Below are 26,810 nucleotides of genomic sequence, written 5' to 3'. Positions count from 1 at the left end.
TTTTCAACCCCAATATTAGTACTCAGAAAAACTGCAAAATGCCAGGGTGCTTGTTCCGCAAGTACTACCTTTCCTGTGAATCACTGAAATGTCTTCAGATTACTCATGCGATGGAAACAAAATCCACTCCCTCCTCCCTCACCCCTTCCTGTGAAAGGAGCCTTCATGGAATACAACGTAAGAAACGGAAGAAAAACTTCACTGTGATTCAGTTTGGTTTGTGCCTGCAATGTGTGACTTTTTGTTGTTTTGCAAACACGTCCTCCATGTTTCTATGTTGAAGTTCACACCTTAAAGCAGAGCTTATGTACTGATGCACACTGAGGAAGAAGGGAGTATTTCAGGACAAAGCAGGTCACTGTTTACATTTCTGTTCTTTCATCACGCTCAGGCTCCTCTCAACTTACTGCCTTAAAACATCCTGGTACTGCAAATGTAATCCTTCATTTATGACAAGAGAATTTGTGACCGTGTTACAAATGCCAAGACCTAATTATGCTACAAGACCACTTCAGGTAAAACTAGCAGTGATCCCAAGTATCTCTAAAAAATAAGAATCATCACAAAAATATTCTTAAGTTTAAAAACACCCCAACATAAGAGGCTGGGTAGAGTATCAGCAGGCTATGAAGCAATATAATTTTAATATTAAACACAAGCAACAGTTTCATGAAATACCTGACATTCACCTTTGTCGTCATGATGTTCTGCTAAACTTCAATATCCCTAGGAAAAAAGTGAACCTTCTGCAATCTTTGGAGAAGTGGATTTCAGTAACTTTATTCCTAACAATATTCTTTCAAATATGACATCCAAACAATTGCCACTTGTTGCCCACATCCACAATTAGTCAGAGATAGAATTTCTTGCTAGAATTTGTCTTGCTAGAAATAAAGAAAGAAACTACTAAGATGAGAGTATTTTAAAAATCTTCATTTATTCTTACCTAATGTATTCTTCTTTGTTTTCTTCTGTGACCAGAATGTTGCTACCATTTGGCTTCAAATCATGGCTTTTGATTTCACCTAGAATTTCTTTATCAACTGAGAAAAACATTTCCAAGCCACATTCTTCAATATCATTCTCTCTGTTAGGAAAAAAATACAATTTTTAATAACTGTGTCAAGACCTTGTACTCAGTAGAGGAGATGGGTACAAAGAGCCTTAAGAAAAAAGGTTTGGAGCTAAATAATCAGGATAAGGAAACATTCCTTACACAATAATTATGGTTTTGCAAGAAGTACTGACTCACTGTACCAACATGCATAAATGGATGGTACTCCTGATCAGAAATTTTTCATCAGTTGTACCCTTAAATTTACCCATCACAAGGCTGACAAGCCACCTCCTATCATCTGTGGAACATTTATGGAATACAGAAACTTTTTAAGTAATGACATTTTTGTAGGTTTCATTGCATGATTACTTCTTCTAAGAGGTAATGTAAGGACACTGTTAAACTGTAGCTGTCACTTTGTCAGATAATAGCATATAAGAAGCAACTAAGACTTTAAATGCTTACTGAATTACCTTCAACTCCAGCAGATATTATATATGAGACAATCTTGTAAGCATATACCAAACTGTCCAAGTTCCCAAGTTAACTAAGTACAAATACTCCTGCTAAAGAGGAATTATTTGGAATTTCTGCATAGAAGGACTCTGTGGCCAGCAAGCATTGCTCAGATAAATTCTGTTCTCTTTATAGGTGTTAATAACCAGGAGAATAACAGGTACAACACTACATGTTAATGGATGCTTCTGTAAAGTGAAGAATCGCTTGCATATGCAAAGGCTTTGATGACCATTTCACCCCAAAATGCAGTGCAAAAATCAAGGTATTTGTCCTCAACCATAATACAGAAACATCAGTCTTGAGAACACTGCTGTGGTTTATCCAGCCCCATGATGCAACAGCGCTTCTGAACTTGATCTTTCCAAAACACGTGCTATTGCAGGACATCTCGGATGAGGAAGGCAGGCTTCAGACGGATGGATGATGAAATAAAATCACCCCTTCCTTTCAAAATGAAGGATACCTGGTCTAGCTCAGTCTGAGCAGAAAAGTTTGACTAGGTGCCCTCCAGAGGTCCCCTTCCAGATTCAGTGAATCTGTGACATTTTCAAAGTCGTGGGAACAAGACAAAGAGCCACCTGATGGGAGAAGCACCAGACATTCACAAGTACTGAAAGCTTCCTGGCAAGTGCCCAAATTTGCTTTTTTGGCAAGGAACAAAATTAAGTCTGCCCTGACAGACATGATTTTTTTCCCTACAAATGTGTAGTCATTTCCTTGGAGACCACCTTCATCAGCATGACAGCTAAGCAGGCTCAGCAGCACTAAACGTGAAGTTTGGGTCTCTCTACCTTGAGGTCAATGTGCACCCACCCAAGGTCTGAAAGATTTTCTCCAGAATTTTCATACCCTTAACTGCTTTTTTTCAAAGGGGCATGCATCAGTTTTGTGGCATCTTTATTCAAATAACAACTATTTAGAGTTTTCCCAATGGAATTTTAACTCATTACACCTTTTAGCAGAACATACATTGAGTACAGAACATGCTACTGTTGGAAAACCAACTCAAAATCCCTATCTCAATTTGTAAACGTCTTGTAAAGCTGCTTCCCCCCCCGCTTCATTCAAAAGAATGCTTCCATGATTCACCCTTATGGGAGGTAATAATCCTGTCTTTTATGTTTATTTCTGCATTTCTAAACCCAATCTATCCCCACAGCTTTTAGGAATTTCTCAAAGCATCTTTAAAGCTATTCTGGCTTTGTATTATTCTTAAGTAAAATGTTTTCTCTCTCCAGTTGCATTAAAAGACTATTTTTTTCTGCTAAATCATTTTTACTCTAGCAGAAGCAAAGAATTTTTAACTGAATTTGTCTTTTTGTCCTTTTTTTTTTTTTTTTTAAACTGCTAGGAAAGGAAAATCACCTTTGTTATTGAAGCAGCTGGTGCACATCAACTATGGACTACAACACCCTTGAGTGCTGCTATTATCAAATCAGTATGGAAGGACAATGCTTTAGACCTAGGGGGTTTTAATAATTATTTATGAAACTATTTTTAATAGAGAGTTCCAAAATAATTATGGTCTAAAAATTCCAGATCCTTTATGCTTGCTGCTCTCTGGAGAGAAATCTGCAAAGGAGTGGAAAAGAAGGCCTCCAAATAGTCTGAATGTAGAGGGGACAGATGACTGACAATGCATACATGGAAGAATTATGTGGTAGTAAATAAAAAACTACAGTTGTTCACCTCACATTATTGTACACTAAACTTTCATCTTTTCTAACTAAAGCAGGCACCAGAGAGAAACACTGAGTGGATTTTTGCTGATTTCATCAGTTATCTGATAAGTTTCCGTGGAATGTGCTCAGGCCATTTTATTTGCAACAGTGCTCAAGACTGACACATTGGTAGAATGTCTAGCTAGATTTATTTTAAACTGGCAAAAATGGAATGCAAGAGGCTGTGCAGATTATTCAATGAACCAGAAAGGGGTTTGCATTATCAAGTTATTATTTGTGTATTTAAAATTACAGGAAAATTCCAGTACTGCTCTGCAATTGATATAGTTCCCAGTGGTAATAAATTTAACACCTACTTCCTGGCATAAGTGAAAATAAAACCCATTATATTGCTATTTCAAGAACAAAATCAAGTCAAACTCACTTTACCCAGATGAGAGAGTTGTAAAACTCTGGGTCAACAGATTCTAAATCCTTGAGTCCTACTGGCTTGTTTAGGATACGTTTATAGAACGGCAGAGAGAAACCAGTGTCAATGAATTTCCCATGGAACAAAGCCTGAAGAACATGAAAACAGACAAAATAATGCAAAAGATGACTTAATATGACAACATTCTGTACTCTGCACCAGTGAAATCTGAGAGCCAAAGAATTAAAACCTCGAATATCGTGACTGCTAAAATGCTGAATTAACTTACACCAACAGCAGTTATAGCCAAACACCTGGTAACAGTTTCAACTAAAAAATGAATTAATTATCCATCTGATTATACGCTGGAGGGAAGGGATGCCATCCAGAGGGGCTTTGACACGCTTGAGAGATGCGCCAATGCCAACCTCATGAACTTCAACAATGCGAAGCGCAAGGTCCTACACCTGGGTTGGGGCAATCCCAGGCACAGCTACAGGTTGGCCAGAGAAGTGATTCAGAGCAGCCCTGCGGAGAAGGACTTGGGGGTGTCGGTCCATGAGAAACTGAACATGACCCAGCAGTGTGCTTGCAGCCCAGAAACCAACCATGTCCTGGGCTGCACCAAAAGAAGTGTGACCAGCAGGTCGAAGGAGGTGATCCTGCCCCTCTACTCCGCTCTCGTGAGACACCAGTTGCAGCACTGTGTGCAGTTCTGGTGTCCTCAACGTAAGAAGGACATGGAGCTGTTGGAGCAAGTCCAGAGAAGACCATAATTATCCTGGAGAAGGGATATGGGAGGGCTGGAGCACCTCCCATACAAACAAAGGCTGAGAAAACTGGGGCTGTTCAGCCTGGAGAAGAAAAGCTGCGTGGAGACCTCAGAGCAGCTTCCAGTGTCTGAAGGGAGCCTACAAGGATGCTGGAGAGGGGACTCTTCATCAGAGACTGTAGCAATAGGACAAGGGGTGATGGGTTTAAACTTAAACACGGGAGATTCAGGTTGAATATAAGGAAGAAGTTCTTAAATGTGAGGGTGGTGAGGCACTGGAACAGGCTGTCCAAAGAAGTGGCAAATGCCCCATCCCTGGCAGTGTTCAAGGCCAGGCTGGATAGAGCCTTGGGCGACATGGTCTAGTGTGAGGTGTCCCTGCCCATGACAGGGGGCTTGGAATTAGATGATCTTAAGGTCTTTTTTAACCCAAACCATTCTATGATTCGTTTATAGAAAAATTACAGGAGAGAACCTCTTTCTACTTTTGAACTTACCATGGCAATGAATCTTCCAATAAATCGGAAGTATTTCAGATGGTCTGGATTAATGTAAGAGGCTGGGTTTATCTGTAAGCAGTAGTTATCTTTCCCTGCATATTCAAACAGGCAATACATTGGGTTCAAAACTTCATGTGACAATAGAAAGAACCATTCCCTGAAATCACACAAACAAAAACACATTTCAAAATAAATTAAATTAGAAATTACTTTAGCTAACTCAGGTCACCTCAGGCACTTGTTGGCACAGAGGTAGTCAGTCCAACCTCTTTACCAGGAAGTCCATTAGACCAAACTGAAACCAAATTGACACTAACACAAATTATGACTTAATATGCAAAGTTACAATGATATACAACTGTCAGTGGTTTCGATACAAAAAGCAACCTGATCTAAATGAGAAGATTAAAAGCCTACCGCTGATTTAAACTTTAGTGTTTTAGAGAATGCCAATTAATATACGTACTTCTCATTTACATTCCTGTAGAGACTTCTGACTTGAAAGTAAGTTTCCATTCACTTTTTCAATGAACCTCTACTTTGACACAAACTGCTGTGCCACAGACTTACTGTCAATCAGTAGATTGTGCACCTCTAATCACTGAGGTGATTAAAGTAATTCCTAATACAAACTGGAAATAATTTCATGCAGTTTTAAGACATGCATACACATCTTAAGGAACTGTCTTCCTCAGATATTCTGAAGGAAGATAAGAAATAAACTTCACTAATATTTTGAAAGCACTGCAGTTTAAGTATCTACTTTGGGGAAGTCTTCACAGCAACAATGGAGAAAAAGGTATAACCTGCTATTTCAGGTTAGTTTACCTTGCAACACCTCCATAATCCAAGCCTTCTTCACCAGGGAAAATAACCCATAAGCGTCTCCGTAGATCCTGAGGGCTGAAGCTCATTATCTTAGTGAAAGAAAAACAATCAATTCTTTTTGAGAGAACAGCTGTAAGCACTGGCTAGACTTACTACTATTTGCTATCAAGCAATATAGCATTTAATAATTCAGAACATAAAATGACCTATGAGCGTGTGAAGTACATGCTTACGGAATGTTCATGCAATTTGAAGCGCCGGTGCAAACCTATTTCCACAGATTAAAGATATTTAAAAGAAAAAATAAATAATAATCCTGTTACTACAGACCTGGGGTACTTAGGCCAGCAGCCTGTCCAAGGAACTTTACTAATCCTGGGTTTAATACCATGACCAAATTTGTAATTATGCTGATTTGGTCAATTGTCAGAGGTCTACATGAAGAAACTTCACATGATGCTTTTTTGTGTCCAAGAACCTCAAGTTTTGTTTGCCACGAAAAGCACAGAATTTGGGTCAAGATTTATATTTTAATATCTCTCCCAGATGTCTGTAGTAATAATCACAAAAAAAATTTATAATCCTAACAGAGATATCTGCAAATGATGAATGACTAACAAGTATAAAACACTAACTTGGGTCTCTGCAGTGATGTCATCTAAACCATGGATCAGGCACCCTGTTTTCCTAAGGAAACCTTGGTTTGCTGATGTTTATAGAATTGCATAATCTCTCTTGATTCTTTCCAGTACAATATAATTTTATTACCTCTACAGTTACTGTAAAAACACCGAGCCCATATGTAGAAATAAAGCTGGAGCTGATTTTCAGTTACAGGATTTATTTTGCCCCTTTCTAACCCTTTTTATTTGAAGGCATCACTGTTCCAAATGAGAAGACTAGCCAACTGCACTACCTGTTGCTTCTGCTAAGCCCATTTACAGTAATTTGAACAAGAAAACATCAATCCTTATGTAAGAATATATTTGGCTCAAAACACACTGTTCTATTTGTTCAGATTTCCTGGCTTGACACATCTGTGATAATTCCTACAAGAAATGAAACCTGAAGACCTATAGGGAAATAAGAAAAACTTCAGAAGATAGGAACTTTTAGCTTCCTCTGTCCCTAACCATATTTGTTTTAAGTTTCTTAAGTTACTTTTAAATCAGGAAAATAAAGAAGTGGCCAAGATGAATATCTGCCAAGAGGAATCATTCCATGCACTTCCAAGCCTGTTTCTATCTATCTTATGATACTGACAAAGAGCTGCTTTTGGCTTCAATTTAACCAGCAATGAAAGTGATTTATTGCCACAATGAACATTCAAAAAGTAAAAGTAAAATTCAAAAGCACCTGGAAATATTGTATAGGAACAAATTTTAACCATGGTTTAGGTCTACAGACATTAACAAGAATTTTGCTACTAAGAACCTAAATAGAATTAATATTTTTTTGTTCCTTTTAACCATTTCATTACTCACTTAAAGACCCAGGACCTCTGTAACACCCAGTCTAAGATCAACTTGATACATTTTGGTACATAGCCCATGCTAATACAACAGAACTGTTAGGAAAAACATGTCAACAAACGTAAACACAACATGAAAACTTCCTGAGATTGGGGAGCTGCTCTGCTGCGGCACTCCCCTCAAAATTAACTCAGGTTTTAAAGAATTCTGAAGGAAAAAAGATGAACACCTTCTCTGTCAGATGAATCAGTCTTTGGAGCCGGAACTTCACATTTCAGCATGATCTTTTAATATGGAAGTATGAATGTATCCTAACTATTAATCTAGTAGTTAGTCTCACTTAAAATAACATTAACAAGATGGCAAAGGATCAACAGTGACACGAGACAATAAATTTAATCAACTCAACTCCTCATGCCCACTACTAACAAGTTTTAGTACAATACCTGTTGAAACGAGTCCTCGAATAATGTTTTTCTGCTCACTGTAATCTTTATGTGCTGTGGCATTGCCAGTTGCTGAAATAAAATTTTTTAGAGGTGAAGTGTACAATCGTCTAAAGTTTCTAATACTGTGTTTGGACTGTTATTTGCAGTTAATTGTATTGTAGTATATATTGCTTCAGGAAGTACAGTTGAATTTTACTAATCCACATAAAACAAACCCAGCAATCAAGATATTTGAGTTGTAATTTACTCCAAGAAGAAATCGCTTCCACTATTGATATCTACAGTGATATACATGTCTCCAGATCCTACTTAGAACAGGTTCAAATACTGCACTCTTACAGCACAGCAGAAAACACTAAGATCAATAACATTCTAACTTAATAAAGAATTAAAAAGAAAAAAAAAAGGAGAGAAAATTAAGGTTACTCTGCACCAAATTCAAAGTGGAAAGTTCGGCAAGTCTTTCAGCTGTTTTTCAAAGGGTAATTCATTCACTCTTGAAAACTGGAACATTCGAACATGAGACTTTTTCCCCAACACCAGGTTACTTAATCCCTTGATATACATTGAGTTTAGAGGATCAAGACTGACACTCTGGAATCTGATGTTACAGCACATACTGTCCAATGTTTAGACATGCATGTTCTGAGTCAAATGCCCTGCGTTTTCTTCCAGATGTATATATTTGTGCAGAAAGTAGTATTAACTGTAAAAGTTCTGTGTCTCACTGTATTCGTTTACTAACAACAGAAAGAACACGCTATTCTGAAACCCCCCCACCTTAAAAGAAAACATCAGTTTAGCTACTTTTTATTCTAAAGGTTTCAAAGCCTTAGCTTACCTACCTTTAAACTTTATATGACTTTATATACATCCTGTATTTACTCCTTCCTAATTCAATTCACCTTTAACCTTAAAGTAGTTTGATTACTTTTACTTGCAAGGTATGAAAGGAGTTCATTTAAAGCATGTAAGTAAAAACCAAAAATGCTAACAAATATTCCCAAGAAATGAATCCATACCTGACACCAGAATCTGAAATAATGGACCTTTGCCTTGAAATCACGCACATAAGCTATCTGGGGTCCATTGTCTCTGGAACCAGAAGGAGAACAAACAAATGAATTTCAAAAGTGGTTTTGTAATGTAAGTAAATGCCTGCATCTGTATTAGTTATACAGTGGTATGGTTTAGTTGCCTAACTAGTTGTAAGATTCTTATTTACATTTTTTGATTTTGAGGTGTGATTTTTTTGTTGTTAAACTATAAAAAAGTTTTCCTTTGTACATCGTGGAGCATACACACACACTACTTTTAAACAGTATCTGATTATTAACTGTAAAGAAGAATCTAACAATAAGGATGGGATAACAGTCAGTTGGGAGTTCAATTCTGGTTTTAACTCCATCCTGGTTCCTAAAAAGCAAAGACAGACAGACTTGTAACTGGAAGGAAGGGATGTGGTCATCAACAGTACTGGTGAAGCTCCTCCATGACCCTCAAATCTTGTATACTACTTGGCAAGAAGGATTCTCAAGTGTTCAAGACACTGCCTTCTTCAGGGACAGTTATCAGTGGATGAAACAAACCCAGAAAATTAACAAGTCTTACTACACATAAAACTTAAAAGTTTTTTACTTTTTTAACAAGTTTTATTACACATAAAAAAGGAGACAGAAACCTTTTAAAAATAACGTGTGCTGAACTTAACATGACACTAAGCCTTTGAAAGTCAAAACACTTACAGAGCAGACTTGCCAGTGCGGGGATCTATATATGTAGTGGTTCTTCTATTGTGATCCACAAAATATGGAATACCATCCACAGTAAATCGCATTTCCCAGCCCTCTGGTAAGGGTTTCTCATTTAATTGACTATGGATACAAGAAAACACACGGTAACTGATCAACTTCATACATTAAGTCATCAGACCAATACCTGAGACAGTAAAAATTGTGGCAGACCTAGAAAAACTATGGATTGAGAAACTCTGCATTCAACATTTATTCTGCCTTTTTTTCCCCTCTCAATTTTTCATGTCAGCTCTCAATTAGACCAAAATGACTGTTCAAATAAACATTAGCTCATTTGGCTGGACTACCTGGAGTAAGGGCAAATGGAAGCTTTAGAGAAAAATGGCAGCAAGGTTTATCAATGTTTCCTCCATTAAACAACATAATTTTGTCTTCTAACTATTAGGTTTTTACTTGAAAACTGACTTAATTTCACTAGGCAGCTTTTGGTACCTCATGTGTAATCACAGCATCCAAAAAAGTTTCAGAATGACATAAATAAAAGAAAATGCAAATACTGATCTTGTAGAATTATTCAACAACTTTTAACTCAATTCTGGTATAAACAAAACCAGACTTCAATATATTTGGAAGACTTGAGCAGCATCACTTCAAAGTGCTCTCATAGTGACTTCCCTCTACAGAACTACATTGTAGGACCAGGTTTCTAACTGTGAAGCCAGCACACATGGTTGCTGGGTTGTATTAAGGGTATTCTCCACGCACACAGCCCCAGAGGTGACTGGGATGTAAAAGCTGCCACCTCTGGCTACAGCTATTAGCCCTTCACACGTACTTGGCTTTCTCTCCCCCACCCCCCTCTTACTCTTTCTCTATGGAGAACAGATGAAGTTGCTTCACCAAATGGAAGTTTTCAGCTCAAACAGGAAGAGCTGGGATTGAACATCCCTCACCCTTATTTCATAACCTAGCTTACTCCAGAGACTCAGGGTGACTAAAGCCCAAAATAAACAGTACTCCATCACTTTTAGTAGTGCCTCAAGTTCTCTTTATGTCTTCCCCCCACCTTTTTAAAAGGTGTGAGGTGGTGTGCTGCAGTTTTTCAAGTTTTATTTCTTCCTGCCTCTTAGCTATTGATTGTCTAGGAAACAACCAAATTCTTATTCAGGATCCTCTGCACTATCCCATCCATCACTGTACAAAAGAAATCCCACCTCCAATCATACAAATGTTTAGACACATGTTTCAGAGTAAGTAGGAGCTGTTCTGGGGAATGAACTTACTGCTGTTGACCAAGACTTCCCTGGTAATTGTGCCATTACTAAGCAATATTTTGACAGTTCCATTTTGGCTAGTACCTTTTAATATTTCAATGGGCTGCCTGCAGTGTGTAGGACAGTCCATGCTTCAGCTGTGGGCAGCATTTCCTAGCTCTCAGTCGCACACTACTTTGTTACATTTTCATTCCAGACTTACACAAAGCTGCAGTTCATGTCTTACCCCTGACTCCTGGGATCTTCCCACTGAGTGATCCGTGTGTTGTGATTGACAAAATACACCCTGCCATTGCTGTCAGTTCTCTTTTCTGAAAAGATGCAAAAGGCAGAGGGGAGAATAAAAATCAATACCTGCTTAATGTATTGCTGAGACTACATCAAATAAGATAAATAAAATCAATCAACAGACCCAGCCACGGCCTCTGTCTTCAGGCCAAAATCTGACCACCACAGGTAAATGCTTCATTTTACAAGAGAAGTCTGGAAGCAGACACTTGTCTGCAAGTTACACTGATAGCGGAACTCAACATGATGTGGAAACTCAATTTTGTTCTTTTCTAGGTAATGGCAGCCTAAAGAACTTTTTTTGAAATATTATATATGTACCACAAAGCACAAGTGTAGAAATAGTTCTGTTTGAAAACCAGAGCCAAACCCCCAGGTCTAACTCTGCCAAGTAATTACTTGCTTTAAATTACACAACTCTGAGAACTTTGCTTATGTATCATGAAATTTGAATTCTTATATCTTCTTGATAGTCACACCAGAAATTAGTTACACTTTCAGACCAAAAAAAAAAGGCTCCAAGAACTGGCTTGGAGAGAGAATTTGGCAGTCTGATTTAGAGGGGATGTGCAGCCTGATTTGGCAGGAAGGGGATGGGGGGCGGAGCAGGAATCCTGCCTAATGACAGCGGTAAAAAAAGGATGATGGTGTGAAAGCAGATATTATTTCCCTTGAGAAAGGGAGTAAACCAGCATACTTTACGGTTTCTAATCCACTTTGAAACTGCACATCCTTGTCAGGACTCTGTCTTAACAGCACATTTGATTAGATTTAATTTTAAGAGCCTAGAACAGCTGACAAACTAATTTGGCAGAAATATGCTTTATTGTTTAATTACATTGCATTACAAAACACTTGCAAGTCAGTCTTACCCCATCCATGTGGCAGAGGGCCAAGAGGATCAAACTCTTTGTTCTGTGTGGATGAAAAGTCCTGGTTCTGCAAGTCACACAAACAAATGGTGCATTAATGACTAGTCCTTTGCTTTCCAGATGTTCTACCATAGGCATCATGAATTATTGAAGCAAATGCATTTTTGTTAATGTTACAAATAAGGTAAGATGCCAACAGTTTATTTTTCTCCACAGAGAAGGCCCATTTTGCAGCCCTTGGCATGCTTCATTAACTGTAGTGCCAAGAAAATAATTGTTCTCTGTTTAGTGCTCCTGCCTACGCAGAGGGAAATTAGTATAGTAGCACTTAAGACAACCAGAAAGCAACCCACTTCAGTTCTGCGCTCAGCACACTCCTCCCTACCACCATTTACGAGGTCCATTTTTATTCTCTACACATACACCAAATTTAGAACATACACCATTCTTAATAAACTAGTAGTATGAGCTGGAGTTACCTCAAGTCTGCTATTCATTAAACAATGGATTTAAGATTCTGGAAAGATTATTTTCAGTTTCCCTGTTTTCATAACATTCATTGTGCTTATTATTATTACTGTGATTATATCCAAAACAGAAGTACATGTCCTGTGAGCTTGCTTACCTTCCAGGTCTTTGGCCAAGCCAATTCAGGACATAACACAAATAAACCAGGTTTATTACTAAGCTGTAGGTTGCTTTGAACCAATGTCTTTTATCAATATTGCACATAAACTTTATCAAAGAACACCACCTATATTCAGCTGACAAATAAAAACCATTACACTGTATGTGCTGCCTGCAGTCATTGTGAGGACATGAACTAAGGTTATCAATTACTACCTCCTGCTATGCTATGCATACAAAGATACTACATTATCATAAAGAATAAACCATAATAAAGTGTGATGACTTTATGGCGAAGAGTCACCCACAAGCATGCCCAAACCCCAGATACACTTTCAATATGCGAAAGAGAGACTAATGGGTTGAATATTTGAAAAGATGCCCCTCTCAGCCTTTCTAGTCACCATTACATTCCTTACCCCATATATAAACCTCTGGTTAAACTGCTGCATAGCTCCTTGAAGCTGACTGCGCTGAAGCTGCCACTGCTCGTAATTGCGGACAGACTCTAATGTTGGTCTCTGCCACGTCGTTGTTCTTGTGAAGTGGTCAACATAATAAATTCTCCCCATGTTGTCAACTCGCCGCTCCCAGCTTTTAAAAGAATTACAAGCAACAGACAATTTTAAAGGGCTCAGAAGCACTTTTAGGCAACAGGCAGTATGTTGGAAGTGGATATAAAGCACGGGCTCACCAACAGACATCTTTTCCTTTTACCCTCCACTAAAACTATGAAAGAGCTAAAATTGTTTGAGGGGAACCACTTTTGCTTTGTTGCATACTATCCCAAGACAGACTCATTCTCTTTACTGGACTTTCAGGATCTTTGGAAATAGTTTAAGAGCTACACAAACCACTGTCAATACTATACTGTCATTACTGCATTTATCCTGCCCAACCCATATGACTGCGGTCTGCTGGCTTCTCTTAATAGACAGCAAACCCTCTGACAGTTTGGGCTGCACACTCTGACTTGGTGGAAAAGGAAGGTGTGGGCACTGGGTTTTGGTTTGGTTTGTTTTTCATTACTATTTTCAGTTCAGATGAAATCAGTACTACTGATAAAACTCGAATGAAAACACTAGCATCTGAATCACTAGTCGATCCTCGCAGAGTTCAAAATAAATCGAGTATGAAAGGCGGGTTCCCTTTACGAGACTGTCTGCCAGTTTTTGTTCTCTAGTATCAAGTTCTCTTCACTATTCCACATGTTTTCACTTCATAATTCTGTATAGTGTGTGAACCATGTGAGTATGAACGAAAGGCATTAGAATAAAACTGCTTCCATGTAGAGACTAACATCCCTGGCTGTTCTGATGCCAACAGCTCGAAAAGCCAAACAACCAAATATAATTACCAAATCATCACCAAAGCCTTATAAGAGTACAGTAAATTAGCAGCTGGGAATCCTGGGAGAGGCTCAAAGGACTGCAAACAGTAGCCTCAGGATACAGAGGCACCCAAGGGCATTCTTGCTCAAACTGATATTTACCTCGATCCCAAAATACTTTCTGTGGTTTTGGTTCTCTTTTACAGTTGGGGATGTCTACTGTCTTTAACTTAATTCCATTTCTCAGTAACGATGCACTTCTTTCATCTTTGACAGAAAATTCAGATTCTGCCAGTTTTGACTTTTAAGTGTTCTCCACACTGTGTACTATGCTTTTTTGCAGCACTCCTTGGAGACAACCTGGAGCAACTGTTTGCACTAGGTTCACATCTCTCTTTACAAACATGCTTTCTAGCTTTAGGAAACTATCAATCAATTTTTGCAAAATCCAGACGTATCCTGTGACTTCTCTGGCTCACCTTGGAGGAAGAGGCTCTGGGCGATCCCACGTTGTTCTTTTTTCAACATGATCTACATAGTATACTCGACCGTGTTGGTCTACTCTTTGCTCCCAACTGAAAAACAAAACAGTATTCTTATCTTCCTCCAGACCATTCATCTTCAGTATAAAGATGAGAAATGCTTGTCTTCATAAAATGCTTATTTCTAAATATAATGCTTGAAACTCACACATGCTTCACAAGATGCACCAAAATGCTGTACATTGTGGTACAATGGTCATAGCAACAGTAATTCTGAGTCAACTAGAATACAAAAACGTTTCATGTGACCACCTTCAGTTTGGGGGAAATAGAAGCTGAAGTTCATGCCTACATATAAAATTTCAGCAAGCAACCAAGTAAAGATTTGTATTCAATACCAAGTATATCAATAACTGTTGAACATCATCATCTGTAGAGCACAATCCCCTTTCAGAGTAACATTAATTCAATTTAAATCTTCAAAATATGCAACTCTGCAGAGCTCATCACAAGGGCACTGGTAACATTTTCTGCATATGCAGCATTTGGGATGCTGCCTTAGCCCTGTATTTGCATCAGAGGTAACACCACAGGAACAAAAGCATGCTCATCTGCTATTTCTGTTGAAATCAAATGGTAAAGCAACAATCAGTGTTTTCAAGACTGTTTTTATATTTCACAGTTGCCCTGTGAGGCGCAGAGGTAATGCAGACCTTTCCTGCTTTCTGGTTCAACTGCCTGCAAATTAAGGCAGCTGTTTCACCAATTACACCGTTCACATTGGGAAGCTTTTGCTTTCCATCGCTCAAAGAGTCCAGAAACTTTGTTTTGTTTAAAGCTTAGAATCTAAATGAGAGCTTTGCAGCAACAGACCAACCATCTAGCAAATTCCACATGAGCCTGAAACACAGTGTGCCCATACTACGCCCAGGAGCTGAAGTATGAAGTCCAAAACTTCAGGATATATTGCAGACTATGCACTGCAACAGTAGCTTTTCCTCTACATATTTAACCAATGGTTTACTACCTGACTTCATTCTAACTTGAAGACAGCAAGCTGTCACACTAAAACTTCTGTGTTTCACTGACATGGGAACATACGACAAGTATCAAAAATATCCAAAAGATTAATTCTTTTCTTGACTAAACCACACCTGAAGGCCTACCAGACAAAACAGTTACGAAAACCTCCAAATTAGTATTGGGGGAAGGAGTTCTGTTCTGTGGCAAAAGGCAGATGTTATAAATATTTTGTTACACCTGCTGTAAGTAAAATAAAGTAAACCAGAAACACTAGCACAAAAATAAGAATAAAATCATTAAAGTCATACCCAGGTGGAAGAGGACCTTGACTGACTGTAGTAAGTGCCTGAGGTGGAGGATTTACTGGCTGGATTTGTCTTGATACTGGAGGTGTGGCGAGTGCAGCAGTCGCAGGAGCTGCTGTTGTTGCTGCTGTTGCCCCCTCAGGGCTCTGCTCGGAAGACGTATTTGCAGCTGGACCTGCCAGTGATCCTGCACTGGCCCCATCGCTCTCTGTGGATGTGGTTGAAGGACCATTTGCACTTGCTACGATGTCAAAGATATCAAAGACAGAAGATAAAGCACCTTTAGCTGCTATTTATCACCAATCTATTTTAGAAGTTGTAAATCACAAAAGTAAACATGCAAGAACTGGTATTTCAAAGCACACACATACAGCCACATTGCACACCTTAAACACTAATTCAAAAGCAATTTTGTCTCACTTCATAAGGATGCTTTAATCCAACAACTGCCATCAAGGGCACGATTTTGATATTTCTGATAGAATAGATCATATTTACCAAAGTAAGCTGTCTGCATCCTGTAAACACTAAATGACTATAAACAAAAAACTAGTTTCTTGCATTGATGAGCTCATTATTTTCCACTTATTATTTTGAATAATAATTTAAGTGATCATAAGCATAAAATTTTCAAGAAGAGATCTGGCATCGCATAGAAAGAAATTGCCAGAATGGGAGGGGAAAATATTCTTTAAACATTTTCATTTTTTTCTGAATGCCTTTTGGTGGGTGGGATTAAAGGTTGTATACAAGTCAAGCCTTATTACTGACCTACACTGGGTTCATCTTTTAAAGTCATTACTGTATTGCAGTTTCCCATCCAGACTCAGCATTTATCTGCTTTAATAATGAGACTACTAAAAGATTGCAATGTATGAGGGTGAAGGAGTTACCCTAAAAACATTATCTAACTTTTCAGGACTAAAGTTTCATAGTTTTTAAATTATCAGAAAATAAAAAATTTTACAAAAATCTATCTATTTGAGTGCAAGAGAGTAATGAATGTTTTAAGTGCTGCTATTTCACAGAATTTAGCTAAACTTGTAGAAACTAATAACTAGTATTTTAAACCCCAATATTATCAACTTGACACAATTCTGTGAGCCTTTCAGTAGATTTCATGTCAAACTCAATGGATATCTTAGAGCAGTAACAGCATTTACTTGTGTTCTTTTGGTCTCAGCTCCATTATGTGTGGCAGCATCACCACAATCGTTACTTAGCAGACAGGGAAGTAATTTCTAATAGGAACATTGATTAAACAACACGAACTGAATGCAAACTAAAAAATAGTCCTTCTGAAGTTATCTGCCAAAGAATTTACCATGAAAAATGTAGTTAAAAGTCAGCATCAAACTGCTATGTTCATCCAAAGAGCGTGCAGCTTTGAAACGACTGCCTGGCCCTAACACACGTACCAGCTAGAGAAGTGGGTCTGCGGGGAGTGGGTGGAGGTGGTCTGGCAGGCCTGGGAGGTCTAGAAGGTTTGCAGCTTCCATTTGTGAGTAATGGAGAATCACTGCCATTAACAGTCTTGTTTTCACTGGGAGAAGCATCTTCAGAGCTTTCAAGGCCATTTGAGTTAGTCCTTTTGCCAAAAAGACAGAAAGGAGAACTGTTCTTATAGTGTATGGATGACATTAAATTTTATGAAAGACACTAGAATGTAACAGTTATGACTAGGTTAGACTCTTACATTCATAATAGTCATAGAAACCTAAACATCTGTATAAGCATACTAAGTTTATCTCCTGAGGTATATGAAACCTCAACTGACAAAGAGGTTGTGAAAGAGATGTATGTAACATCTGTCACTGAAACCTCCTCTTTCATTTCCCAACTCAATACACCTGCCTTTAGGCCCAGGCTCTGGATGTTGCTGCTCAGCTATTTCCACCCATGAATTCCACCTGTCTCTAATGAGATGGGAAGCTGAGCATGACCTGAGAACAGCCTGTGTGTGTTGCTCCACAGGGCTAGCAGATGCTCAGAGCACACAGAATGCTCCTTGACAAAACTTAATTTCATATACACAATTTTTCCCCTAAGCTGAATTCTGGAAAGGGCTGGAGAATTTAGGACTAAGCATTAAAGTTTTGACCCACAGCTATGAATATAAGCTTCTCAATTTTACAAGAATTAAGAAACTTAAGAATTATGAAACAGAAGTATTCACCTATTCTGTATCATTCAGTTTTCCTTAGCAGTGTATTATTCTGATGTAGCTCCTTAAGCAGAGCTACAGGTATTTACACCTTTACTTTAAAAGCATTTTATTTTCAGAGTATGTTGAGCAAAATAAAAAGATTATCAACTAAAGTCCTAGTGGATTGACAGGTCAAGTACATAGACCATCAGGAATAAAACCATGGGTTATGGTTTCAGCTGAGTACCTCTAAAATTACATTCCTTTAACCGTACACAAAATCAACCCCAGCAGGTAAGCCTAAGTAAATCCCAAGTCATAGAAGATCAAGTAGAATCATGCACGTTAAGTATATTTGACCTCATTATCATTGTCAAACAAACTTTTTCTATATACCAGGTGTGGTTCACGTAATTCATACCATAGCACACCAACCCCAGAGGAAATGACTATAAAAGCATATACAAATCATGAGTGATCTGAAGTTTGGAAGAGCTGTAACCACAGTGCCGGAAAGCATATTGCTGCTGTTTGAACGCTGATATCAAAAGTATAACCTTTTATCTCTAGTGTATTTGACCAGTTGGCTTAAGGCATATCAATGCTTATCAAAACACTATTCTACACGTAACAATAGCCACTGCTAGGCATATTCCAGATCATAGAATGGTTTGGGTTGGAAAGGACCTTAAGGCCATCTAGTTCCAAACCCCTGCCATGGGCAGGGAAGCCTCACACTAGACCATGTCGCCCAAGGCTCTGTCCAACCTGGCCTTGAACACTGCCAGGGATGGAGCATTTACCACTTCTCTGGGAAACCTGTTCCAGTGCCTCAGCACCCTCACAGTTAAGAACTTCTTCCTTGCATCTAACCTGAACTTTCCCTGTTTTAGTTTAAACTCATTACCCCTTGTCCTTTCACTACAGTACATTTACGTGATCCTCAAAATGGACCTTTAATGACACCAAACCCCCCCCACTGGTTGGTACTAAACCCAATTCAGCTATTATTACTATTATACCATTATGTACGCGGGCATTCTGAATACCCAAGCACAGAAACATTCTAGTGAGCATGAAAAGGAAACAGAACAAAAATAGGCTTTCATGAGAACACTTCAGCCAACATAACTAAGAGTTATGACCTATTAAAAACACACTGAATTTAACTTAACACTCCAGATGTCACCCAAGAGTGTTGTGCATTGTAGAGATCCTTAAAACGCTTGTAGTGCTGGGAACTAATTGAAGTGGCATGGTGCTCACTGCAGGTTAATCCACCATCAAGTATGGTCACACTTTTATCCTACCAAACAGCAGGGTACATAATCCGATATCGACCTTAAAACATTGCGACTGCTAGATAGCTTTTGGGATCTTCTTAACAAAGCTAAATATAATTCTGATAGCTCCATGCTATAAAGCAAAACGGTGCAAAAATAACCAGTGCCTTTTACTCACCAGTGGGATTTTTTTATTATTATTTTTATACTTTGGATCATCACTGGGAGAAGGATGAGGAACACAAAGGGGAAAAAAACCCAAAAGATCAGTCAGGTATGGAGGCAAACGGAAGCTAGGAAATGGGGGTCATAGGAAGAACAATTTAAGATATGAATGCACAATGGTACAGTATTTTTGTTTAGGACATGCTCAGATTTTAATAGCACTGTTGCAGTACATACTCTGATTTTTTTCATTCTTCTTTATAGAACATACAGTTCCTCTTTCAAAACTGCAAACACTAAAAGGCAGTATAAAAAAACAAGAGGAAAAGTGCCTTACCGTGTATCATTCCTTGCTTTGGAGCTATCACTCTGTGTAGGACCTTAAATACCAGAAATAAAAAGACAACAGAAGTATAAGCAACATTCTGAATCATTTCCAAGAAAAGAAGCAAGCTTATAATGCTCACATTTCTTTCAAATATGAAGATGATACACTATGTGCTGTCTATTTGTTCTTATTTAAAAACTGGACACATTTTGCATGTCTCTATATGTCTGTCTGTGTATACATTTTTTTAACCACTGCCACTGTAATATTTTCACCTTCTGGAAAGAATAACAGGTTATCATTTGACTTTACAAAAATTGCCAAACACATGCAGAGTTCAGTAACTGACTCATGCTTTTGTAGCAGTATCAAGAAGTGTTCACAATTCTTCAAGTGGAGCTGGCTTTTCATATTCTCTTCCTTTCCAACGATGACAGGCAGAGCAGGAAGGGCAACTTCTCTACAATCTTCCCTCTGCTTGCTGCTAGCAAGCAACCACAGGGGCTTTGCTTTCTGAGGCTCCCTAGCCTGTACCCTTCCCTTTCTCTGCAAAGTATTTAGCACAAAATCATTCAAGCAGGTACAAAATCTGGCTGCACTCCAAACAGAATTATAGCAGCTCAGCCTAGATTTGTGAACATTTTGCAACTGCTTATTCAGCCGGCTTGGAAATATTTGCCTTTTGTGCCAGCATTTGCAGTGTTTGAATATGTAGCACAGAACTGCTCATTCATGTAGACAGCACAAATACTGTATTTCCACAGAACTAAACAAATGTTGTTAACAAAGACGTCAGTTATCAATTCTGATAGGAGCTATGCACAGGTCTAAGGCAAAGACACATAAAGATCAATGATAATGTGCTGTGAGCGGGCCGGGCACGGAAGTGATTTTAAGCAATGTATTTGCCTGCAAGTACCTTTAGCCTGTACAATAAGAACGTGTTAAGACTACTTTAAGATTTAACTCTTTCCCCATGTGTTCCAGTGCCCTGATTATCTGGGAACCTTCTGTTGAACTTCTAGCTCGGTATATCAATGTCTGTCTTCATTGTCAAGGCCAAAACTGTGATAGTACTCAATTCCATTGCCTGTGTGTCATTTTTGACTTGCTAGCACCTTTTTCTCAATAGGTGAATTTCAGGAAATGGAAGAAAGCACAGATGAAAACCAGGTATTGCAGAAGAGGAGTATCTGTTACTTCCATGCAACATCACATCAGCACACCTCAGCCCTGCTCTACAAGCACCACATAACCCAGCATTGGCTTTTACTTACAAATCAGATCATATGATTGATCCTTTTAACAAGATGCGAAGAAAGCTTTAAGAAACAATGGTTACAAAGCTAGTGTGTTAATTCCATTTTCCTATGATACTTAGGTGGCATCTCAAAGCAATGTCTTCTAGTGCTTTAAAAAACATCCTGGAAGCCCAGAAATTGCCAACTAGCTGCCTACTCAGTTGCTGCAGGACAGAGTCTCTCCAATGCTGCCTTCTGGAGAAATAACCTTTTATCTGTTTCTACTCTGCAATGTACAATACCCTCAGAAATGCTCCATTTCCTGTCCTGCACCAATGGAATTAAACCCCGTTACTTTTTATTGTAATGCAATTACACATTTTTACATGTATTCAAGATTTTCACTTAAAACTCATACTAGTTATCTGAAACTGAAGGCACCAACTAAAGAGAATAGTGGATCCCTCTCTGCAGCACTCCACAGGGAACAAAGTCTATGAAAACATTTATTTAAATGAGATATTTTAAGAAAAACAAATATAAACCCCAGTCTCCTAGTGAGCAAAATACTGATGATGATGAGATTAAACTAACTTACTTTATATTCTTTTCTGTTTATTCCCCTGGTGTTATTAAACATTCAGGCAAGCTGAGAGTTTCATAACAATCTGTGATTGCTAGATATGTTAACAAAGCCCCAAAAATAAAGATATTGATCTTCTTTTCATTACAGTAAGACTGAAAATCTTCACTATGGATTATGAATCCACCTCAAATAAAAATGCACAAGAGTTCTGGTCTCTACAAACAGGAAGTTATAGAAACTGCTGCTGTTATGATTATTAAAACATTGTGTTAAAGCCTCCAGAAAAAAAAAAAAAAGCAAGCTTTGTATACTAGATATATGTAGAAGGCACATTTGAATTGAAAGTTACTTACTTCTTGTACTTGAGGCATCACCATTGGTTAGGAGCTCTGGATCTACCTGCATCCCATCTAGACAGACAGACAAATCCCCTACTACTTCTGCTGGTTCTCTGTCACCAACAAGATGCAATGTCACCACTACTTGCTCAACTGAAAAGGTACAGAGAAGAACAGGAGTTTATCTTGCCGCATGACAAAAAAGTGGATTTTATTTAAGAATGCAATCATAGAACACAGTAATCAAGGGGAAAAAAAGACCAAAACAAACCCCAGCACCACAGCTCTCTCTCTCCATAATGTTTTCTGGGTTTTGTGGTAAAATTAATCATTTCCAGATGTCAGGAAAATACTATTATTTCTATAAAAAGGAGAAAACTGAAGCATAAGCTTGTTGTTGCCTAATGAAAGGATTATCATCACAGCAGAGATTGAGTCTTATGTTTCTGTTCACAGTTCTAAAGCAATTAAGACACCTGTCTTCAAAAACCTGTAGTTAGGAAACAAAATTCACCTTATCCTTACATGGAGCAGATATCAACTCTATCTTTCAATCCAAATATTTCACATTTATCTAATGACATCAAGATTCACATTTAGAATGTGAAGATTTTGCATCATATCCCCAGACCAAAGGTATTTTCAGGGTAAATAACTGCTTCTCAGTCCTTGATGAAATGGTTTGAAACACAACGCAGTGACTACAGCAGGGTATCTGGTGTCATACAGCACAATGCAGGTCCCCTTGGGTAATTTTCACCCAGATTCAGCAGGGCAGTAACACTCTGGCAGGACACCACCTTATCACACTGCTATCAACAGGCTGCATTTACAGTGCCCACATCTGGAAGTTCAGAACCAAACACTTCTTTAAAAGGACAGAACATAAGTGTGACAGCACAAAGCTTTATGCTGCAGCAATACAAATCCTGTACCAGGTGTGCAGAATTCCACATTTCTTTCAACCTTCCTAGGATGTACATGATGCCTAAAAGCTTACTACTTCTGAGGTGCATGAAAAACTATTTAGGACAAAAATAACTTTACACATTTCCTAGCACCAAGATCTCAGTTTCATTTTTAAGCTATATAAAAGGGAACACTTCAGGCTTTCTCTCTTGCACAGACCAGTAAAGTGAAAAATACCAGGTTTTCAATGGCACCATAGCAGACTGTCTATAATGAAATAAGAGGACACTGAAAAAGCAGAAGGAAGCTCATAAATGCAGCCTGTAGCCACAAAAGGAATCCTTAAAGGCCATCCAGAGAGTTGCACGCAGCACTTACGTTTCATACTGTTTGATTTCAAAGTCTCCTGGATATCCAGAGCAGCACTTCCCAGAAGGACATCAGATTTTAACGTTTGATGGCTCCAGACTCGAAAGTTTAATTTACTTACAGGAGTGACAATTCTGAAAAGAAAAAGTTGAGCACTGAGTAAGGCCATTTGTTGGAAGGGGAAGTGAATGAACAGACCAATCTAGTGCCACTTAAAATTATTTAAAACCAAAGAAACAAGCGGTTAACATCACACCATTTCTATCACATCCTCATATGCAGGATGTTTATGTGTCACTTAAAGACAAGATTGTTGCGAGGCTGTTCATAGACTATGTCTTTTATTATTACTATTTCAAGGGAAATACCTACAGAAAAACTATCGGCTCACAATTAGCATCTGAGTGTAACCAGGATTAGAAAAACAGACTCATTCTTGCAGGTTCACATTTCATGAGTGTTTAGCATTTGCGTACCTTGATGTGAGAATTTTTCACGCTGTGGGAAGACACCACATTTGCTTTTTGCAGAGGTTATGAGAGAACAGAATCATAGAATCACAGAGTGGTTTGGGTTGGAAAGGACCTTAAAGCTCATCCAGTGCCAACCCCCTGCCACGGGCAAGGACACCTTCCACTAGAGCAGGTTGCTCCAAGCCCCTGTGTCCAACCTGGCCTTGAACACTGCCAGGGATGGGGCAGCCACAGCTTCTCTGGGCACCCTGTGCCAGCGCCTCAGCACCCTCACAGGGAAGAACTTCTGCCTAAGAGCTCCTCTCAATCTCCCCTCTGGCAGGTTAAAGCCATTCCCTCTTGTCCTGTTCCTACAGGCCCTTGTCAAAAGCCCCACATTAGGACATCCCCTAAAATGTGAAGTACTCCGAAATCCCAAAAATTATTTTTAGAATGACTGCTCCCCTAATAAGCTGGCACATACTCACATCATATTCTGACAAAGAAGTAGGAACGTATACAAAAGTATTTAGCATTTTACTAGTGTACTTCTGGTTTCACAATGCATTTACTGAGACAGAAGAAGACTTCACAATTCATAAACTCCCCTCACCATCTCCAGGAGCAGGATGTATTCCTTCTACAGTGTGCTAATTTGATTATGTCCTTGGAGAATTGGTTCCAAAAAAAGACCCTTATGAACCAAACTACCACAACAATTTCTCTTTATTCCAAATCAAATAACTCAAGGAAGAATTTATTTCTACCCCCTTCCACTTCCCTGAGGCTTTTCTTACATTTTCACTTGTTCTAGTGATACAACAATCTGAACTTCATTCAACACATGGTGCTACAAACTGGAAAGATACCTTCCAGAGAGCAGAGAGAGTACAACCAGTGGCAATGTCAGCCTCCACATAGACCAAACAAGAGCCTTAGTTCCCTCTGAAAAATCTTGTGGGCTGATAAGGTCATAAAACCATAATACTGCAGCCTCTACCAAGCACACAGACAGTCTGAATTTGTTGACCTCTGCTCCCAGAAAAGCCACCAGCAGTTCCCTAAACCTGGAAGCTCTTGATCAAGGATTACCTATGTGGTCAGACCCTCCACTCCAGACCTATGCCAGAAGCAATGTACTGGGAGAGCCCCTGCTGGAGAAGATACACATGCAAACAGAAAGATTTGCTGCCACAGCAGTTACTCCCATCCTCCTCCCTTTAGCTCCAAAACAAGCCAAATCAAACCATGCTCATTTCAAAACTGCTAAATCTCACCAAACTTTTTGCAGCAAGATGATGGCAGGTGAGAAAGTGTGTGTGAATAAGGCATATCCTGGAGAATAACGGAGCTCTCCTAGTGAGAAGAGAAACCAAAAAGCCTAGCTTTTTCCTTGTCCTTCTTAAAAGTATTCTGGCAAGGGCAGAACAATGAGTGTCACAACAGAGCTCATACTACAGAATGGACTCACAAAACTTTTTTCCTAGAAAGCTGCTCTCAGAGTTCAAGTATTCACCTGCCCCTTGTGCTCCCTTGAGTTTTGAGAAGCTTTACAACAGAGAAACAAATTGATATCAGTATCAGTTGCAGGTTGGACAGGGCTTGGAGCAACTTGCTTTAGTGGAAGGTGTCCCTGCCCGTGGCAGGGGGTTGGAACTGGAGGAACCGTAAGGTCCCTTCCAACCCAAACCAGTCTGGGATTCTGTGATGTATGATTCTATGATATTTGCTCCAGAAGTTAACACAAATATCTTCACATCACATAACACTGAATGCCTGGCTTAGAAACACAAACCTGAAGTCCACTGTCATTTGCATTAACTTTGCTCTAACAAATTGGAAAACAAAACCATCAAACTTACACTGTAAGATGCTGTTTCCACTTTGGACTGTTTGTATTGTTGCATTTTTCTGTCTTCTTTGACTGCCCATCTACTGAGACTTCCACATAAGGGCTGGGTCCAAACCATTTGTTTTTCTCTTTGAGTTTTGCTGAAATAACTGTTAAGAAAGAGAAAAAAAATAGTAATTTACTCAATAAGATTTCAATTGCAAATAATATTTTTCAGTTGTGTGCTTCAGTATTCAAGTATCAAGTCACTGAAGCCTGACAATGACACTCAAGAAAAACCAAAATACATTAGATGGACAAAAATGCTCTTGCCTTCCAGATCTATATATGCTATAGCTCACACATATGCCTAAAACATGCAACAGCACTCCTGTAAGATCAGGCACTATTATTAATAATAAGCAGTATAAGAGCTGCAAAAGGGCTTAGGTGTCGAAAGTAGAAAACACCCTCTACAACCTCATCCTATCACCAGCCAGAAGAATTCCAGGAGTTTATTACACATGCTTGTTAAAAAGCTCAAAACATGCTCTGTCTTCCTCACTAAGGAATCATGGAAAACTGCCACCACTCCTGATGAACATAATTAAGAAAAATAACTGTGTTATACAGTGTTCTGTATCAATGCAAACTGACAGAAAAGCTAAAGCCAAATTCTGAGCTCAAATAACTACCTACTGCTCTAGAAGGGGTCCTACAAGAAATCTGGAAAGGGACTTTTGACAAGGGCCTGTAGGAACAGGACAAGGGGAATGGCTTTAACCTGCCAGAGGGGAGATTGAGATGAGCTCTGAGGCAGAAGCTCTTCCCTGTGAGGGTGCTGAGGCGCTGGCACAGGGTGCCCAGAGAAGCTGTGGCTGCCCCATCCCTGGCAGTGTTCAAGGCCAGGTTGGACACAGGGGCTTGGAGCAACCTGCTCTAGTGGAAGGTGTCCCTGCCCGTGGCAGGGGGTTGGCACTGGATGAGCTTTAAGGTGCCTTCCAACACAAACCAGTCTAGGATTCTAAGATACAATTTTTGACTTGCAGCTCTGGAGAGGGGGGACAGACAGGACACACGGGACGACACACAGGACAAGGATGGAGATGAACATAAACAGACACATTTGTCTTGGTCTTTTGTTTGTTTGGTTGGGTTTTTTTGGTGGTTTGGTTTTTGGTTTGTTTTGGTTTTGAACACTGAACAGCACTGACCGCAACACTCCTGTCTTTCCAAACAACCATGGCCATGCTGCCTCCATGTAGCCAAAGCAGCATGTGTATGCGCCAGCCTACCCCTGACCTTTGACTCTTGGATCAGGAGTGTTCTCGGGTTCCCTGGCAACGCTAAACTCACAAACCAGTACTTAAGACAAATTTCAGTACTTCAGACATTTCCAATCGGGCAGTGAACTCCACTCTGTTCTAACAACTTGGTCTCCTGGGTTTTTGTCACCCACCTCAGCTGCACTACATCCTTAAAAAAAGGATGACTAATTCAAGCCCATATGGCTAATCTA

The 26,810-nt window shown here is 39.1% G+C and overlaps 1 protein-coding gene across 4 annotated transcripts in view; it reads right to left on the bottom strand.

Annotated features, from left to right (window-relative positions):
• Positions 1-26,810, bottom strand: part of ITCH (itchy E3 ubiquitin protein ligase) — a 58,910-nt gene that overhangs the window by 6,579 nt on the left and 25,521 nt on the right. Inside the window, exons 3-19 of one of the 4 annotated variants that reach the window (XM_030502849.1) lie at positions 25,323-25,461; positions 23,018-23,142; positions 21,746-21,883; positions 19,575-19,617; positions 17,062-17,231; positions 15,647-15,884; positions 14,313-14,408; positions 12,923-13,097; positions 11,877-11,943; positions 10,943-11,027; positions 9,434-9,562; positions 8,711-8,783; positions 7,686-7,757; positions 5,768-5,856; positions 4,937-5,096; positions 3,683-3,816; positions 947-1,087 (exon numbers count right to left, since the gene is read on the bottom strand). In XM_030502849.1, coding sequence (XP_030358709.1) covers positions 947-1,087; positions 3,683-3,816; positions 4,937-5,096; positions 5,768-5,856; positions 7,686-7,757; positions 8,711-8,783; positions 9,434-9,562; positions 10,943-11,027; positions 11,877-11,943; positions 12,923-13,097; positions 14,313-14,408; positions 15,647-15,884; positions 17,062-17,231; positions 19,575-19,617; positions 21,746-21,883; positions 23,018-23,142; positions 25,323-25,461 — 2,074 coding nt within the window. Of the gene's footprint in view, positions 1-946; positions 1,088-3,682; positions 3,817-4,936; positions 5,097-5,767; positions 5,857-7,685; positions 7,758-8,710; positions 8,784-9,433; positions 9,563-10,942; positions 11,028-11,876; positions 11,944-12,922; positions 13,098-14,312; positions 14,409-14,523; positions 15,162-15,646; positions 15,885-17,061; positions 17,232-19,574; positions 19,618-21,745; positions 21,884-22,244; positions 22,575-23,017; positions 23,143-25,322; positions 25,462-26,810 lie in introns of those variants that run through there. The other 3 variants (XM_030502850.1, XM_030502851.1, XM_030502852.1) reach the window with 3 other exon arrangements.

This window comes from Strigops habroptila, chromosome 13 (assembly GCF_004027225.2).
Source record: "Strigops habroptila isolate Jane chromosome 13, bStrHab1.2.pri, whole genome shotgun sequence".
NCBI lineage: Eukaryota > Metazoa > Chordata > Aves > Psittaciformes > Psittacidae > Strigops > Strigops habroptila.
This window is presented reverse-complemented; position numbering and strand designations above follow the sequence as displayed.